The 17128-nt window shown below is 38.0% G+C and overlaps 1 protein-coding gene across 1 annotated transcript in view; it reads right to left on the reverse strand.

Moving 5' to 3' along the window:
* LOC124556062 (voltage-dependent calcium channel type A subunit alpha-1) overlaps positions 1 to 17128 on the reverse strand; it is a gene marked incomplete at its 3' end in the record, with an annotated part of 507834 nt that overhangs the window by 175355 nt on the left and 315351 nt on the right. The window contains exon 20 of the mRNA XM_047130091.1: positions 11419 to 11531. Coding sequence (XP_046986047.1) covers positions 11419 to 11531 — 113 coding nt within the window. The remainder of the gene's footprint in view (positions 1 to 11418; positions 11532 to 17128) is intronic.

The raw sequence follows: 17128 nt of genomic DNA on the forward strand, positions 1-17128 counted from the left end.
ATAAGGAGGAAGTTATAAATATGTCATAAGTGTATTAACAATACAAATAGCCGTGTGACATAAGAAAGAAAAACTGTAGACAGACTAAAGCAGAAGGACTATGATTAAAATTAGTAACATTTATAAAAACCTGATTTGAAGAAGAATGTGTTTGAGCTCCGTGTAATGTAAAGTTTTCTTTTCAGAATATTTTTTCCTAGTGAATATATTTGATGTGTGCCTCAATTGACATTATTAAGAATAGGCATTGCTTTCAAAATAATGAAATACTATGAACACAGTAACTTTGCTGCTTGAATTGCATTGTATTATACACGTAATTTTGTGATATCTTGGAGTATTTTCCTGGTTGAGCAATTATTTTGAAATTACTTGCAAAGAAAGTGGTGTGACTGAACAAAAATTGACATTGTGACATTGATCCTTTTGGTAACAAGCTGATTACATGAAACAAATGATTACTTGCTTTTTTATATCAAGTTTAGCTATACAGTTATGACTTCCATTTCATTAGGTTAGATACCTTCTAACATAGTGTCAGACCTCCTTTTGGCTGGTGTAGTGCAGCAAGTCTATTTGACGTGGACTCAACGTGTTGGAAGCCCCTCCAGGAATATTGACTCATGTGGCCTCTATAGCCGTCCATAACTGCGGAAGTGTTGCCGGTGCAGGATTTTGTGCATAAACTGACTTCTCAATTATGTTCCATAAATATTCACTGGGTTTCATGGCAGGTGATCTGGGTGGCCAAATCATTTGCTCAAATTCTCCAGAATATCCATAAGTGGACTTCATGAAACGCTATTTACTTGAATATAATGTAATATGAGAAACTATCATACAAAAGGTTATGATTGTCATGATAGTCAAAAATACATATGTACATACTAATGTAAGTTGTATGTTTCCCTTTTATGATATGCAGTAAGAACAATGAATTCCAGTGACATATAACAACTATGGACTCTGGCCATGCCAGGCCAAAACTTGTTGACTGCAGAAGACATGTACAATGTGTGAAAATTAGTGGATATTTACTACTTGCACAATTAGATGACAAAAATCGTGGGATACCTTCTAATATAGTGTCAGGCCTCCTTTTGGCTGGTGTAGTGCAGCAAGTCTATTTGGCATGGACTCAACAGACATATGTACATACTAATGTAAGTTGTATGTTTCCCTTTCATGATATGCAGTAAGAACAATGAATTCCAGTGAAATATAACAACTATGGACTCTGAGTAATAGGAGCCGTGCCAGGCCAAAACTTGTTGACTGCAGAAGACATGTGCAATGTGTGAAAATTAGTGGATATTTACTATTTGTACAATTAGGTGACAAAAATCGTGGGATACCTTCTAACATAGTGTCAGACCTCCTTTTGGCTGGTGTAGTGCAGCAAGTCTATTTGACATGGACTCAACATGTTGTTGGAAGCCCCTCCAGGAATATTGACTCATGTGGCCTCTACAGCTGTCCATAACTGCGGAAGTGTTGCCAGTGCAGGATTTTGTGCATAAACTGACCTCTCAATTATGTCCCATAAATATTCACTGGGTTTCATGGCAGGTGATCTGGGTGGCCAAATCATTTGCTCAAATTCTCCAGAATATCCATAAGCAATTGCAGCCCTTTGATACGGTGCATTATCATCCATAAAAATTCCATTGCTGTTTCGGAACATGAATTCCATGAATGGCTGCAAATGGTCACCAAGTAGCTAGACATAACCATTTCCAGTCAATGTTGGGTTCATTTGGACCAGAGGACCCAGTCCATTCCTTACAAACACAGCGCTCACCACTATGAAGCCACCAGCAGCAAGTGCAGTGCCTTGTTGACTTGGGTCCTAATCTTTGTGGGGTTGGCAACACACTCGAACCCTGCCATCAGCTCTTACCAATTGAAATTGGGACTTGTTTGATCAGGCCACAATTTTACAGCAATCTAGGATCCAACCTATATGGTCAGGAGCCCAGGATAGGTGCTGCAGGTGATGTCGTGCTGGTAGCAAAGGCATTCACATGAGTTGTCTGCTACCACAGCCCATTAATGCTAAATTTCGCCACACTGTTGCAACAGACACATTTATCTTATGTACCTCATTGATTTCTGTGGTTATTTCACACAATGTTCTTTGTCTGTTAGCACTGACAACTTTTCACAAATTCTGCTGCTGTCAGTCAAGTGATGGCCGTTGGCCACTGCATTATCCTTGGTGAGAGGTAATGCCTGAAATTTGGTGTTCTCACTACACCCTTGACACGGTGGATCTCAGAATATTGGATCTCCCATGATTTCTGAAATGGTATGACATATACATCTAGCTCCAATTAATATTCCACTTTCCAAGTCCATTAATTCCCGTTATGCAGCCATAATCACATCAGAAACCTTTTCACATGAGTCACTTGAGTACAGCTGACAGCTCCGCCAATGCATTACCCTTTTTCACCGTGTGTACACGGTACTACTGCCATCTGTATATGTGCATATTGCTATCCCATGACTTTTGTCATCTCAGCATATATCATGCCTGTTGGGCACTGAAGTTAATTAATTTAACTGTATGTAAGAAGGACATCCCAAAAAGTGAAAGGAAAAACAATTACATTACTAAGTGTTTGAAAAATGTAGAAATTTCTTTGCTCAGAAGTAAGAATTAATGTACACTGCTAAGAAGATTGAACCATTTTAATTTCTTTACGTAACTGTATATTCTGGTATTTTGAAAATTTGTATTTCGTGTTGTAGAAAGATGATCAGCTCATTCCATAATTTTTGTATTAAAATGTGATACATGTAATGACTAGAAGTTGGAAATCTCAATGGATGTATCATTCAGAAGTAACAATTTTGTTTCCACCACGAAAATTTCATGTTCTATAAAAACTACGTGTATAGTAATTTTCAGATGCATTTTATACATAGTGCTTGTGGTTAATGTATTTTATAGCTTTTTTATATTGAATTATCCAGTTACCTACTATGGGGGTGGGTGGAAGGGGGGGTGCTAATGAAAGAATGTAGCATGATGGAGGGTGGAGATGGAGAGGACGGAGGGAGGGGCTGGGGTTTGGGGGGGGGGGGGGGGGGACCCACTTGCTACAATGCTGCACCTTAAAAACGTAGTTTCTTTCTTTTCTTCTCGTTATGTAATTGATAAACATTTTATAGTCTTGTAAAATGATGAATCCCCTGTTCCATGACTCATTTATGAAACCTTATAGTTCAATGAGTACCTCCATAATATTCAACAGCAGAAATATAGTTACTTTAAGGAAAAACCAAATTATTTGAAGAATTATTACACATATTATATTCCTACAGAAAACATAGGACTAAGAATTTAAGTGAGAAAATAGTTGATGGCTTGTCACGTAATGGAAAATAATAAAAAGCCCGCCATAAACTTCCAGAATGAGATTTTCACTCTGCAGTGGAGTGTGCACTGACATGAGACTTCCTGGCAGATTAAAACTGTGTGCCAGACAAAGACTCTATTTTCAGTAAGCTCTCCAGAGTTTACAAAAACTTACTATTTAAAGAGATATTTGTATTTGTAATTTCTACCACACAGACAATACTTTTCTATTTTGGCATTTAAGAGTGTCTAATTTTGAGAAATGGTACAATAATTATGTTGTCCTGAATTTGCTGAACTGAAAAACACTTTTGGTTTACAAAATAAGGCTTAAATTAAGAAATTACCAAAATCGATAAAATTATAACATAAAAATATTGCATAAAAATTAGTAAATTCCAGTGGTAGTGTATAGTGGGTTAACTAAGTAGTCTAGTAAACTTCTCAGTTTTTTCAGTAATCCATCGTACAGGTGAGACAATTTATTGCTTGTTTCTTTGTAATATCATTGGAGTTATTTCAGACATTATTATTATAAACTAAAATGTAATTAAAGTTTGGTAATTATTCCGATATATGTTTATAAATAGTTGTGAGTCCATTTGTCAAGTTAGTTGGAGATGAGCTAACACACATTCGACAGAAATCTATGTATAAAAAATCAGCATGTTAATATCAAAGGTTTTTGGGATGTGCAGGAATGCTTCACTTTGCCAGCATTATGTATTGAGTGTCATATATTTGTGCTGACTAAGTCAGACCAGTGCCACTGTCTAAGTTGTTCATAACTCCATGGATGTGCTTACTCCTGATTATTATTCAATATGAGATATTTTAACCAAGCTCATTATTAAGTGAATATACTTACCAATACATGTTAAGATGTAACTGATGCTGTGATATGTACAATACCTCAACAGTTTATAGAAAATGAGATTACATCCAGCTACAAAGTGATGAGTACTTGAAGATGATCTACCAATGGCTATAAATGAATCACAGGTGTGGCACATGAGAAGTCACTGAGTCAAGGGATAAGTGGCGAGAGGGACCTTTGCCAGATGATATACTTGGGTGCTCTTCATTGGGACATCGTAGGTGACACTGGGGTAGATTGTACGCCGATGCTCTGCCCAACGCTGGTGGTTGGGGAGTGATGAGGACTGGGGGCAACCTCTGATGGCTGCTGCAGTGATGTAGGGAATACTCCACCTCCATCAGATCTCCTCCTGGCAAACAGCTCTCATGGAAGGAGGGTTTCACTGGGTGATCTACATCTACATCCATACTCCGCAAGCCACCTGACTGTGTGTGGCAGAGGGTACTTTGAGTACCTCTATCGGTTCTCCCTTCTATTCCAGTCTCGTATAGTTCGTGGAAAGAAAGATTGCCAGTATGCCTCTGTGTGGGCTCTAATCTCTCTGATTTTATCCTGATGGTCTCTTCTCGAGATATACATATGAGGGAGCAATATACTGCTTGACTCCTCAGTGAAGGTATGTTCTCGAAACTTTAACAAAAGTCCATATCGAGCTGCTGAGTGTCTCTCGTGCAGAGTCTTCCACTGGAGTTTATCTATCATTTCCATAATGCTTTTGCAATTACTAAATGATCCTGTAACAAAGTGTGCTGCTCTCCATTGGATCTTCTCTATCTCTTCTATCACCCCAACTGGTACGGATCCCACACTGGTGAGCAATATTCAAGCAGTGGGCAAACAAGTGTACTGTAACCTACTTCCTTTGTTTTCAGATTGCATTTCCTTAGGATTCTTCCAATGAATCTCAGTCTGGCATCTGCTTTACCAACGATCAACTTTATATGATCACTCCATTTTAAATCACTCCTAATGCCTACTCCCAGATAATTTATGGAATTAACTACATCCAGTTGCTGGCCTGCTATATTGTAGCTAAATGACAAAGGATCTTTCTTTCTATGTATTCGCAGCACATTACACTTGTCTACATTGAGATTCAATTGCCATTCCCTCCACCATGCGTCAATTCGTTGCAGATACTCCTGCATTTCAGTACAATTTTCCATTGTTACAACCTCTCGATATACTACAGCAGCATCCACAAAAAGCCTCAGTGAACTTCCGGCGTTATCCACAAGGTCATTTATGTATTGTGAATAACAATGGTCCTACGACACTCCCCTGTGGCACACATGAAATCACACTTACTTTGGAAGACTTCTCTCTATTGAGAATGACACGCTGCGTTCCGTTATCTAGGAACTCTTCAATCCAATCACACAATTGGTCTGATAGTCCATATGCTCTTACTTTGTTCATTAAACAACTGTGGGGAACTGTATCAAATGCCTTGCAGAAGTCAAGAAACATGGCATCTACCTGGTAAATGGTGCAAATTATACAGTGAGAGGCACACAGGCAGTGAGAGCATTGGTGGGTGCTACTCAGTACTTGAAGTAGACCCACCCACCTGAGAAAATGTCATCTGTATAATTGCGTTGTGGCTTCCATTGCTCAGTATGATTTGGACATAGCAGGTTCCTGTGGCACAGCAGGTATTGTTAAGCCACCTCCACAACATAAAGATGTCTCCCCTTATTTCCCATCATCATGCCTTGCATCCATTGCATCCACCCCAATTTATGCCCAAATATGCCTGCCCAAATGGCAGAACCTTCTGCCTTGCTGATACCATGGTAAGGTCCTCAGGCCAGGGCCACACAGCAAAGGGCACAACAGGTAAAAAGAGACCACAAAGCTGACAGCAGTGCAGTATCTCAGCCAGACTGCAACAGTTGATTGGAGTTGCTTGGTGAAGTGCCAAAATACAGGACAAAGCATCATCTCTAGGACTCGTAGACACTGTTTCCTTCAGTTGTGATATGAATGTCCAGACCAACAGCTCGACCTCTACGTTAGACACTGGACAGAACAGCAAGGTGGTCAGGTGCTGAATATCATATCAGTGGCAGTATGCTTCAAATTTCTCTGACACAAACTGGCAATCATTGCAATCATTGCCTTGAGACAAGGGTTTGTGGTGCACTGTCAATAGCAAAAATGGCAACTAAGGGCTGAATTATAGCCTGCGTCATTGTGAAGGACAACTTATCAACATAAGGGTAATTACAAATGGCATCTACCACTATGAGCCACATGGAAGGAAAAATGGTTCAAATGGCTCTGAGCACTATGGGACTTAACATCTGTGGTAATCAGTCCCCTAGAACTTAAAACTACTTAAACCTAACTAACCTAAGGACATCACACACATCCATGCCCAAGGCAGGATTCGAACCTGCGACCGTAGCAGTCGCGCGGTTCCGGACTGAGCGCCTAGACACGGAAGGAACTGAAGAACACATATGCACCCAGTCCCATGGGTGGTTGGACAAAGGCCATGGAGAAAGCGTTTGTGGTGGGCATCCTAGTTGAGCACGTATGCAGAACAGGCTCACACTACATCCTCAATGGCAGAGTTAACTGCTGGTCAACAGAGGTTTTACAAAGCAAGTGCTTTCATTTGAGGTATCCACCAATGAAATGCATTTTGCACATGCAGAATCTGTTGTCATGATGGTGAAATAATAACTCTGGTCTCCCATAGTTAGCAGTAGGACATTGTTGACAATGTTGAGCCTACTGTTAAGTTTGAAATATGTCCTGAGCACTGTGTGTGACCTCAAAGAAAGCAACTCTGGCCGGCACTGCTGGACTGCTGTTAATGACTCTATGCAGGAATGAATCCTCACTTGTAGCTGCCTTAAGTTCCCACACTGTCATCCATAATTTGTTGAACATTCCAGAAGGTTCTGGTCCCAGTGCAAAATAGATTTCTTCCTGTTAGTCAAAGCCAGTTCTGGTACCCACCATTAACAGTGACAAAATGTCCACATTTGCATGATAGAATGTGTGTTGGAAGTGAATTTCATAAGAATAATTACTCAGAAATGAGGCCAAATGCTCTTCAGGTTGTGCTGTTATATCTGGGAGCTCAGACTGAGGACCAAACAGGGAGATGAGTGGCTTATGACCTGTAAGGTGATGGAACATAGCGATATGTAAGAACACATGGAATTTTCTAAAGTCATGCATGATCGCAAGTGCCTACTTCTAAGTCTGGGAATAAAGTATTTGAGGCAAATACAACAGGTTGTTCTGAGCCATCAGGGTTTCTGTGAGAGAGGACAGTGACAGCGCTGTACTGAGACACATCAGCAGCCGGAGTGTAGGACTTACCAGAAGTGAACGTTACCAAACATGGAGCAGAGTGGAGGTGTTGCTGGAATGCCACTGACATGCCTCTAACCACTCGATTCTCATTGCTTTCTTATGAAACTGATTCAATGGATGACAAAGGTATTCAGACCATGAAGTGAATTTTTCACAGTAATTTGCCTTCCCTAAAAATTATTGCAACTCCAAGTATTCTTAGGAACTCACAATTTGCTGACTGCTGCAAGATGTTCTGCTGTTGGTATTATACCATCCCTACTTAATACATGCCCTAAGTATTGTACTCTAGGAACAAAAAAATGACAGTTCTCAAGCGGTCAAAGAGGCCCTTTGTCTAGCAGTCACTGAAAAACTGCCTGTAAATTATGCAAATACAGTTCTTTTGTGCAGTCAGTAACTCAAATGTCTTTCAAATAGTTGACATAGCACAAAATGTCTTTGATATGTTGCTCAAGAAAATGCTGGAATATTCCAGGAGCTGACGCTACCTCATACAGCAACCAGTTAAACTAGTACTCCTGAAGGGAGTATTTAACATTAAAATCTGCCAAGACTCAGTGCCCAATGGCAACTGCAAGTATACATCTCTGAGGTCAATTTTGGAAAAATATGATTGCCAGCGAACTTAGCCAACCACTTCATGGGGCAGGGTTTGGGATAAATATCTTTTTCACTTTGTGCATGAATCATGTGCCTGAACTTGCTGTAAAGTCTAACATTGCCATTGGGTTTCTGTATCACATGTATGGGGATGGCCCAATAGCTTGATGAAACTAAAAAACTAAACACCACCCAAACAGGCCACTGTGCTATCCTCGCTCAAAGGTGTCACTCAATGCAGATACGGAGGGGCATGTGGTCAGCACACCACTCTCCCAGCCATATGTCAGTTTGCGAGACAACTTGCTGAAACTGGTGACACCAGTCTGAGATTCTGCTATCTATTGAGTTCCACCTTCAGTTTATCTTGCATAGCAAAGTGCATGGGGTGGGCTCAGCAGGAACCACCAACAGTTTCAGTATGATGTGTGACTCAAAATTGGTGGTCCTACCCAGAATAGTACCAAAAAGTTGAGCAAATGACTCTAGCAATGACTCCTGGTTCCAGAATGCACCACCTGAGTGATCAGATACTGATAAAGCACAAGCTGACATTTCACAGTTATGTATTTGGTCGTGAGTAGTATTTGACCCCACACAATAAGATACTACCTGATGCTAAGAGCACTGTATGGGTGGGAGGGGGGCACCTCAGCCAGTCATAAGTACCCAAATTCATGAGACAGACCAAGGCCCCTGCGTCTAATTCAAACTTCATGCAACACACAGCAATCTCCAAGTCTATTACAATACGGTGTGGCTGTACACCTGACGACATGCTCGAGGATTCAATTGCAAATGTGGGGACATTGTACTATGATGCAGATCATCAATGTTTTCTGCAGATTGCAAACAAGTAGGGGTACTGTTTCCTCTTGTGCAGTTAACAGCAATGTGTGGGTGAGTCCTACACTATGGTGCTCTGCGCCTGCTGTGAACTCATTGGGAGACTCATTCAGCAGAGACCGAAAGTGGTCTGGTATGGCCCCCATCTTCGTAGCAGATCTGCGCAGGTCATTATACCCATTCAGCCACCTCATCAACATGGTTCAAGGATAAATTTAGCCACACAATACTTCTTTAAAGAACTGATCACTGACAGGATGTTGAACCCTAATCCTCTTTCTTCCCCTCTTAGAGAACCCTAGTACTGCCACTTACTACATTGACTCAATGTTAGGTGTATCAGGAGGTATTTTGAAGCCTTTTGGTACTAATAAACATTCATATGGAAAATTTTAGATTTTTGCATGCCCAGTTATGGTAACACAATATTAATGGTCAGCAGTGTGCTATAATAATCTCAGTATTAATTATTACTGAGATGGATAAAGCAGAAAGCAACATAAATTTGTATCATAACAGTATTTAACATCTTCTCGGTGTTGTCATCAACAACTCTCAATTTATTCTGAATTTCAATAAAATATTTTACATTCATTTTAATAATTCCGAAAAATTTTTGTGATAACACCATGTACAGTCTGATTTTTATTATTGTGACATTTCCTGATCTGCACGTAAATACTCCAATCTGCAAGTAGACACATAAAATTTCAGTGGGAATGAATAATTATTTATAAAGAGGTAGATAGTTGTTTCAGCTGTTTTAAGCAGATGAGAGAGTTTAACATTTCCTTGGAGAGAACTTTAACAGAAAAGTTTCAATTACAAGTTTGGTGATTGACATTTTAATTGCTTCATAATGAGTCTTCCCCTTTATCTAGCTCATGATGTACTTCTTGTATTTTTTGTTATGAACCAGGAACACCAACATATTTCTGTGTTTCCTTAAGAAGCTCATACTGTATTTCCTCAGTATTTAGATAATGTCATTACGATAAACTAGTGTGTAAAAATTTACATGCAAGGAAATTTTTTATGGTGGTCATTTACAAATGTTAGGTAACTACAATGTAGCAAGTAGATATAATCAGGCATTTTAGAACTAAGTCTGACTTGTGGTAAGTCAGTCTGGAAGTCATCCCTGCATTACCTTTGTGAAAGATTAACACAGTTGTGTACAAATTTGAAAACTGGACTGAAACATGTCCATTAGGACAATATATCAATAATTTACTAATAGTCTGTACTTCTGCTTTAATGTATCACTTCACATAAAATTGCCATATGTTAATCCGCTATATTTTAAACAAGTTTGTTTCATTTTGGTCTGTAAAATCTCAATTTTCCATCACTTTGCTACAAATTTTCACATCCCTTATTGATGCTTTTCTGAATTTTTCCCCCTAGATCATGCAGAATGTTCTGTTGGACATTTTGCCTATAACAGATTTTTTGGAATATGATTTCACAGCATATATTAAACCTATTTCTTTTTCATACAACAATGCTTCTTCTGTTGCAAAGCTTCCCACTGATCCTCTCATTCCCACTTCTAAGTAGACAGGATCAGTTTGTACATTAGCGTTTCTCATCTTTGACATATAACAATACAGGTACTCCTTCCAAGAGGCTGCAGATGACATTTTATAACTTCAGGTAATAATATCATTTGGTTTATATGTTAATTCAGTTCTCAATAAATTGCATTTTATTTCTGTTTTTAAGCATTATCTTATTGTCTGACAGAATATAATACTTAAAAATTACTTACAAAATCTGTTTCTTCATTTCCAGTACCTAAAGCAGCAATTTATAGGTTCTGATCCCCAAAAAGTCTGATCCTTTTTAATTCTAGAAGTAGAAAATCCATGTGATGAAGGTTTAGTTCAACTAATATTTAAGTTCCAGTCTCTTCCCATGTCATAATATTTTAGGTGCATACCAAAGCACTGCTTGGTTCCATTTTCATCATATCACCTCCATCATCTCACCCATTAATGCTACTGAATTTTGTCTAGTGTTGAATTAGTTGTGCTACAGTATTTGCTTCACACAAACCTGATCTTCCACTTACAATTTACTCTCACCTCCTAGCTTCTCTGCAAGGTTGTCTCTTTCTTTCCATGTCAATAGGGTCTCTCTTGGGATGTTCTCAATAAATGTCTTCCTTTTTACCCTAGGAACTTGAACATGTACCTTTCCGCTCTACAGGAAGACAGCTATAACAATTTCACTGTCCATAAACCACATACTGGACATCAAGAAAGGTGTTTATATGACACTATTTGATGGGAATGAGTGTGTTGAGTACAGAGCTTGATTATCCAGTTTTTTCTATCAGAGAAAAATATTAACAGTAAACATGAAAAACCATATCAAAATATTTCCTTACCTCATGTCAAATGCAAATGAAACAGCAGCACAAATAACAACAACAGCATCCATAATATTCCAGAATTCTCGGAGATATGACCCCGGATGGAGGATTACTCCAAGATCAAGAATCTGGAAAGAAACAAAAAAAGGTAGTGATACAGTATGCAAACAACTTTTGTTTAGCAAAAAACCCTGTGACACAATAAAATGGAAGAAAATACTTCTTTCTATATAGAAAGTATAACATTTTGGTGTTTATGAATTATAAAATAATAATTAGTTCATATGGGAGCAGGAAACCATTCTTTCCCTAGTATACAGAGAAAAACCATTTATGCCTAAGACACTTAAACTAAAAATTTAAAATTGTGCCACATGATAAGGCCTGATACTGTCATAAGTAGTATACTGATGCTGTCATAAGTGGTTGACAAATGTTTGGATACATCCTAAGGAACCTTTTCCATTTGTTTGATGACTTTACTTGCAGACACACACACACACACACACACACACACACACACACACACACACACACTACTATGTACTTTCAAAGACATGGCTCTGTTCATCAGATTAATCCAGAAATGAGTTGTTCCCTCTATCTTTAAGAACCATCTATAGAAATATTGGAGAAGTAGATAGATGGAAAGCATATCCACATGTCCAGGAAATATCACAAGGACATTTAAGCCATAAGAAACAGTAAAAGAAGAAAAGAAGATTAGGGTTTAATGTCGCATCAGTGATGAGGTCATTAGAGATGGGTGTAAAAGCACAGAATGGGGAAGATTTATGAAGGAAATTCACTACATCCTTTTCAAAAGAACCATCTCAGCATTTGCCTTAAGCATTTAGGGAACCTAAACATACGATGCCAGGAACAAAAATGATCTGCACAAGGACTTAAAAGCACTTACTTTACTTCAAAAAGGGGTCCACTACTCAGGAACACTCATCTTCAATAATTTGCCAGCAAACATACAAAATTTAGTTACAAATAAATATCAGTTTAAAAGGAGCCTGAAAGACTTACTAGTGGCCAACTCCTTCTACTCCATTGATGAATTCTTTAATAGAGACAAATGATGTATTGTATATACTCATACTATTAGTATTGTTGTTCCAGCTTAAAAAAATGATGTATTGTATATACTCATACTATTAGTATTGTTATTTCAAATTAAAAAAAAAAAAAATTGACATGGTCCACATCCACGAGCATCTCCTCAGCACGGATCTATGGAATGAAAAACTAATCTAATCTAATCTAAGGAAGGGCAGACAGGGATTTTAATGTGAGTTTTGTGTTTTACCAAAGCAGCATGAGGCTCAGTCAAGTAATAGAATCACTACTGGCCATTTTAAAAGATATGTAAAATGTAATGGAAGTACAGGGTTATTATAAATGATTGAAGCGATTTCACAGCTCTACAATAACTTTATTATTTGAGATATTTTCACAATGCTTTGCACACACATACAAAAACTCAAAAAGTTTTTTTAGGCATTCACAAATGCTCGATATGTGCCCCTTTAGTGATTCGGCAGATATCAAGCCGATAATCAAGTTCCTCCCACACTCGGCACAGCATGTTCCCATCAATGAGTTCGAAAGCATCGTTGATGCGAGCTCGCAGTTCTGGCACGTTTCTTGGTAGAGGAGCTTTAAACACTGAGTCTTTCACATAACCCCACAGAAAGAAATCGCATGGGGTTAAGTCGGGAGAGCGTGGAGGTCATGACATGAATTGCTGATCATGATCTCCACCACGACCAATCCATCGGTTTTCCAATCTCCTGTTTAAGAAATGCGGAACATCATGATGGAAGTGCGGTGGAGCACCATCCTGTTGAAAGATGAAGTCAGCGCTGTCGGTCTCCAGTTGTGGCATGAGCCAATTTTCCAGCATGTCCAGATACACGTGTTCAACCGTTTCTTCGCTCACTGCAGGCCGACCCGTTGATTTCCCCTTACAGGGGCATCCAGAAGCTTTAAACTGCGTGTACAATCGCCAAATGGAGTTAGCAGTTGGTGGATCTTTGTTGAACTTCGTCCTGAAGTGTCGTTGCACTGTTATGACTGACTGATGTGAGTGCATTTCAAGCACAACATACGCTTTCTCGGCTCCTGTCACCATTTTGTCTCACTGCGCTCTCGAGCGCTATGGCGGCAGAAACCTGAAGTGCGGCTTGAGCCGAACAAAACTTTATGAGTTTTTCCACATATCTGTAGTGTGTCATGACCATACGTCAATGACTGGAGCTACAGTGAATTTATGAAATCGCTTCAATCATTTGTAATAGCTCTGTAGTTATATTACATAAACAAATGATATTTAAAGGAAATGTAACCTTTCAAATTCGTGGTAGTACAGTATCCTCTTTTTCAAAACTACTATCAATATGCACTGATCCTCCTCTCAAATATTTGTGTAATACAAGTTAGTTAAACTTGAATAAATCCAAAAATACTAATTTTGGGATCAGTGCTCTTATTTTCTTATATGCCTGTCACTTAAAACAATGGAACTCACTTAATTCACCTGATAATTTTCGAAAGTGTCAAGACACTTTTCTTGGTGTTAACCTATACCATGCTGATTGGCAGTTTCTCAAATCTAAAGTTGTTAATTATATCAACAGATAACAGTACTTCCATTCTGTATTAATATCCCTCAGATATAAAACACTTTACTCACTACAGTCTTAGAGCTTGTTCATACACTGATTCACTACATCTGCTTAATGACAGCTCCACCAATCCCTTAATCCCTTGCAAATACTCTTCCACCTAACCATTTTAAGGTTTGTACCTCTTATAATGTAATACTATTCTTGTTAGTTATATATCACCTGTTTTTTCTAACAGGGCTATGATTTCCTTAAGGTGTACAAAGAAGTAAGAAGCAACTATCTGTTATTGTCCACATCAAAAGTAGTGGGCACATACGACCCTAGTTGTTTTTGTGCCCTAAAAAAATAAAATAATAATAATAAATAAAAAACACAAAGAGTTGCTGGTTCTTACACTGGCAACCTTTGGGACTGTGTACCAAGCTTAGCCAGGTGACACAACATAGGTGCCCTGTGCAGAGATTTTGATAAAGAGGATATGTTACTTATAGAAGGAGCAGGGAACAGCCAGGCAAGCAGTTTAGAACACAGTATTAAAGGTGATCTGGAGGAAATAGGAGCACCAACAGCACACAATCATGTAAGGTTCATGGAGATTTTTCAGTATCATGATCAGCCATGGATTAACACAGCTGTCAGCCATGTAAATAAAGAGCTCTGTGGACTGCTTTTGACTGAAACAGTGTCTCATATCTGTGTTGTGCCCACTGCTGCAATTGGTAGATGGGTATACGCAAATAATGGTCTGCACCTGAATAGGAGGGGGAAGCACAGATTAGCTGAGCATCTTGCAGAAAGTGAAATGGGGAGCTACAAGCACACAAGAAAAAAATCCCTGTGATTACTGAAGTCAGAGAGGCACAATTTTTAAGTCAGAGTCTGTTATAAATAGTCTTGACAGAAACTGAAACAGAACCAAACCATAATATATGTAACAGTTTACAGAAAACTAAAATTAACTTGTTTCATCAGAACATTAAGGGGTTGAAAAACAAGATAGATGAGCTTCTTGTATGTGCTGAAAATGCGGAAAATTCTGAAGTGACAGATTTTCTGTGTGTGTCTCTTACTACGAAAGTGCAGAGGCAGAGAAGTTAAATATCAGGTTTCATAGACTACCATCATTTTTGTGTAGAATTAACAAGGAAAAAGTTGCAACATACGTAAATGTGGGACTCAAAATCAGGAGTATTGAAACAAACAGATTTTATGTAGCTCAGAACCTAGAAGCATTTGCCTATGAGTTGTTAATGCAATACTTTTCTGGTAATTGTATCAGTCTACAGATCCCCTCTGCCCTTTCGCCTATTTATTAGATATCTATATACATTATTGGACTACCTGGCAGGCAGTTGGTATCTAGTGGAGATTTCAGTGTACATTTCTTACAAGATTAGGACAGGAAAAATGAACTGCAATAATTATTTGGGTGTTTTATTCTAATTTCAGTAGTTAATATTCCAACTCATATTCAACAGTATAGCAGGAACCTAACTGATAACATTTTTGTAGACAGTGCTCAGGCTGAAACAATTAATGTGTACCCAATTGTTAATGGACTATGTGATCATGATGCAAAATTAATGTAAATAAATAGTATAGCACCTTGCAGCCATGAGGCAGGTTCATATAAAGCCATGAGGCTTATTAATTAGGACAAGATACAATGTTTTAACAGTAAGTTAAAAATGTGAGGTAAAGAATAAGGCATGTATAAAAAGAGATTCTAATGTCAAATTCAATTTATTCCACAGTAAGTTTGTGTCAGTATTTGAAAGTTGCTTTCCTAAAAAGTTATCCAGAAAATCTATTTTAAAAAAAAAACAGTAAGCCATGGATACCTAAGAGATTTAAAATCTCATGTAAGAGGAAGATGGAAATTTATATTAAGGTCAAAATAAGTCAAAAGCCAACATTAGCTGCATACAACAAAAATACTGTAATATTTTAATGAAAGCAATTAATAATGCAGATAATAAGATTAAAGTCATACGGGATATTGTCAAATGGGAGACAGGACAGCTAGTCAGTGTACAAGATACCATAATAAACTAAGTGACCATGTTGTGACCGATAATTCACAAGTTTTAAATACTTTTAGCAATCACTTTCTTTAGGCAGTAGCAAATTCCCTTTGTTCTTCAATTGAAGAACCAAGGGAACACATTAAACATGTCATTCCACAAAACTTTATGTGACTAGAAGAAGCACCAACATCCTTCAGTTAAATTAATACAGCTACACAAATTTTAAAAATTAAAAATTCATTTGGTGTTGATGAAATTTCAGACATAATTCTGAAAAATTGTTCTAAATTTTTTTACCGAAACATTAACTTTATTTACTTAGCTGTATTTTTTGCTAGAAATGACTATTTTCAGAAATTGTGTTTGTATCTAGTGGTGTAGTACGAAGATGTAGTCTCTTTAGCAGCACACTCCAGATCACTGATATTCCCATCTTTGGCTTTAAAAAATTTCTTTCATTTGGCAAAGCAGTGTCATTAATAGCACTCTACATTTAGCTGTTTTTATATGGGCTATTAAGAAAATTGTATTCCTGCTGTAGGTTAACATTAAACACGCACTTCCTTTTACCCACTGATAGATGATGAGACAAAAAAGAATAGGGATAAAATGATCAAAAATTTGTAGATGAGTTACTACACACACGGAAATTACAAACACACCGCTCGTGTTGTGCTGTAAAATGAGTAAGTGAAAAGTTGTGTCAGACCTGTTAGCCACAGCTCCCCACTGATGTCAGTGATTGTTCCAAGCTCAGTTGAGAGACATACAGCTATAAATTTCACCAGTCATAAAAATTCTCAAACACCAGACATTTATGCAACCTTGGACAGCACTAAAACAACAGGACTGTCCGAGGTAATCTGGGATGTATAGTAAGCCTATGTAAAGCATTACTGGCACAGGGAACTTTTCCAGATAGATTAAAATATGAAAGGTGACAAGAAAGGCTTAAATAATTATCATATTATTTCCTTCATAACACCTTCTTCCAAAATATTCAAAAAAGTAATGTACTCAAGAGTAGTCTCAAATTTAAGTAGAAACAATTATTTAACGTAT

Source organism: Schistocerca americana, chromosome X (assembly GCF_021461395.2).
Source record: "Schistocerca americana isolate TAMUIC-IGC-003095 chromosome X, iqSchAmer2.1, whole genome shotgun sequence".
NCBI lineage: Eukaryota > Metazoa > Arthropoda > Insecta > Orthoptera > Acrididae > Schistocerca > Schistocerca americana.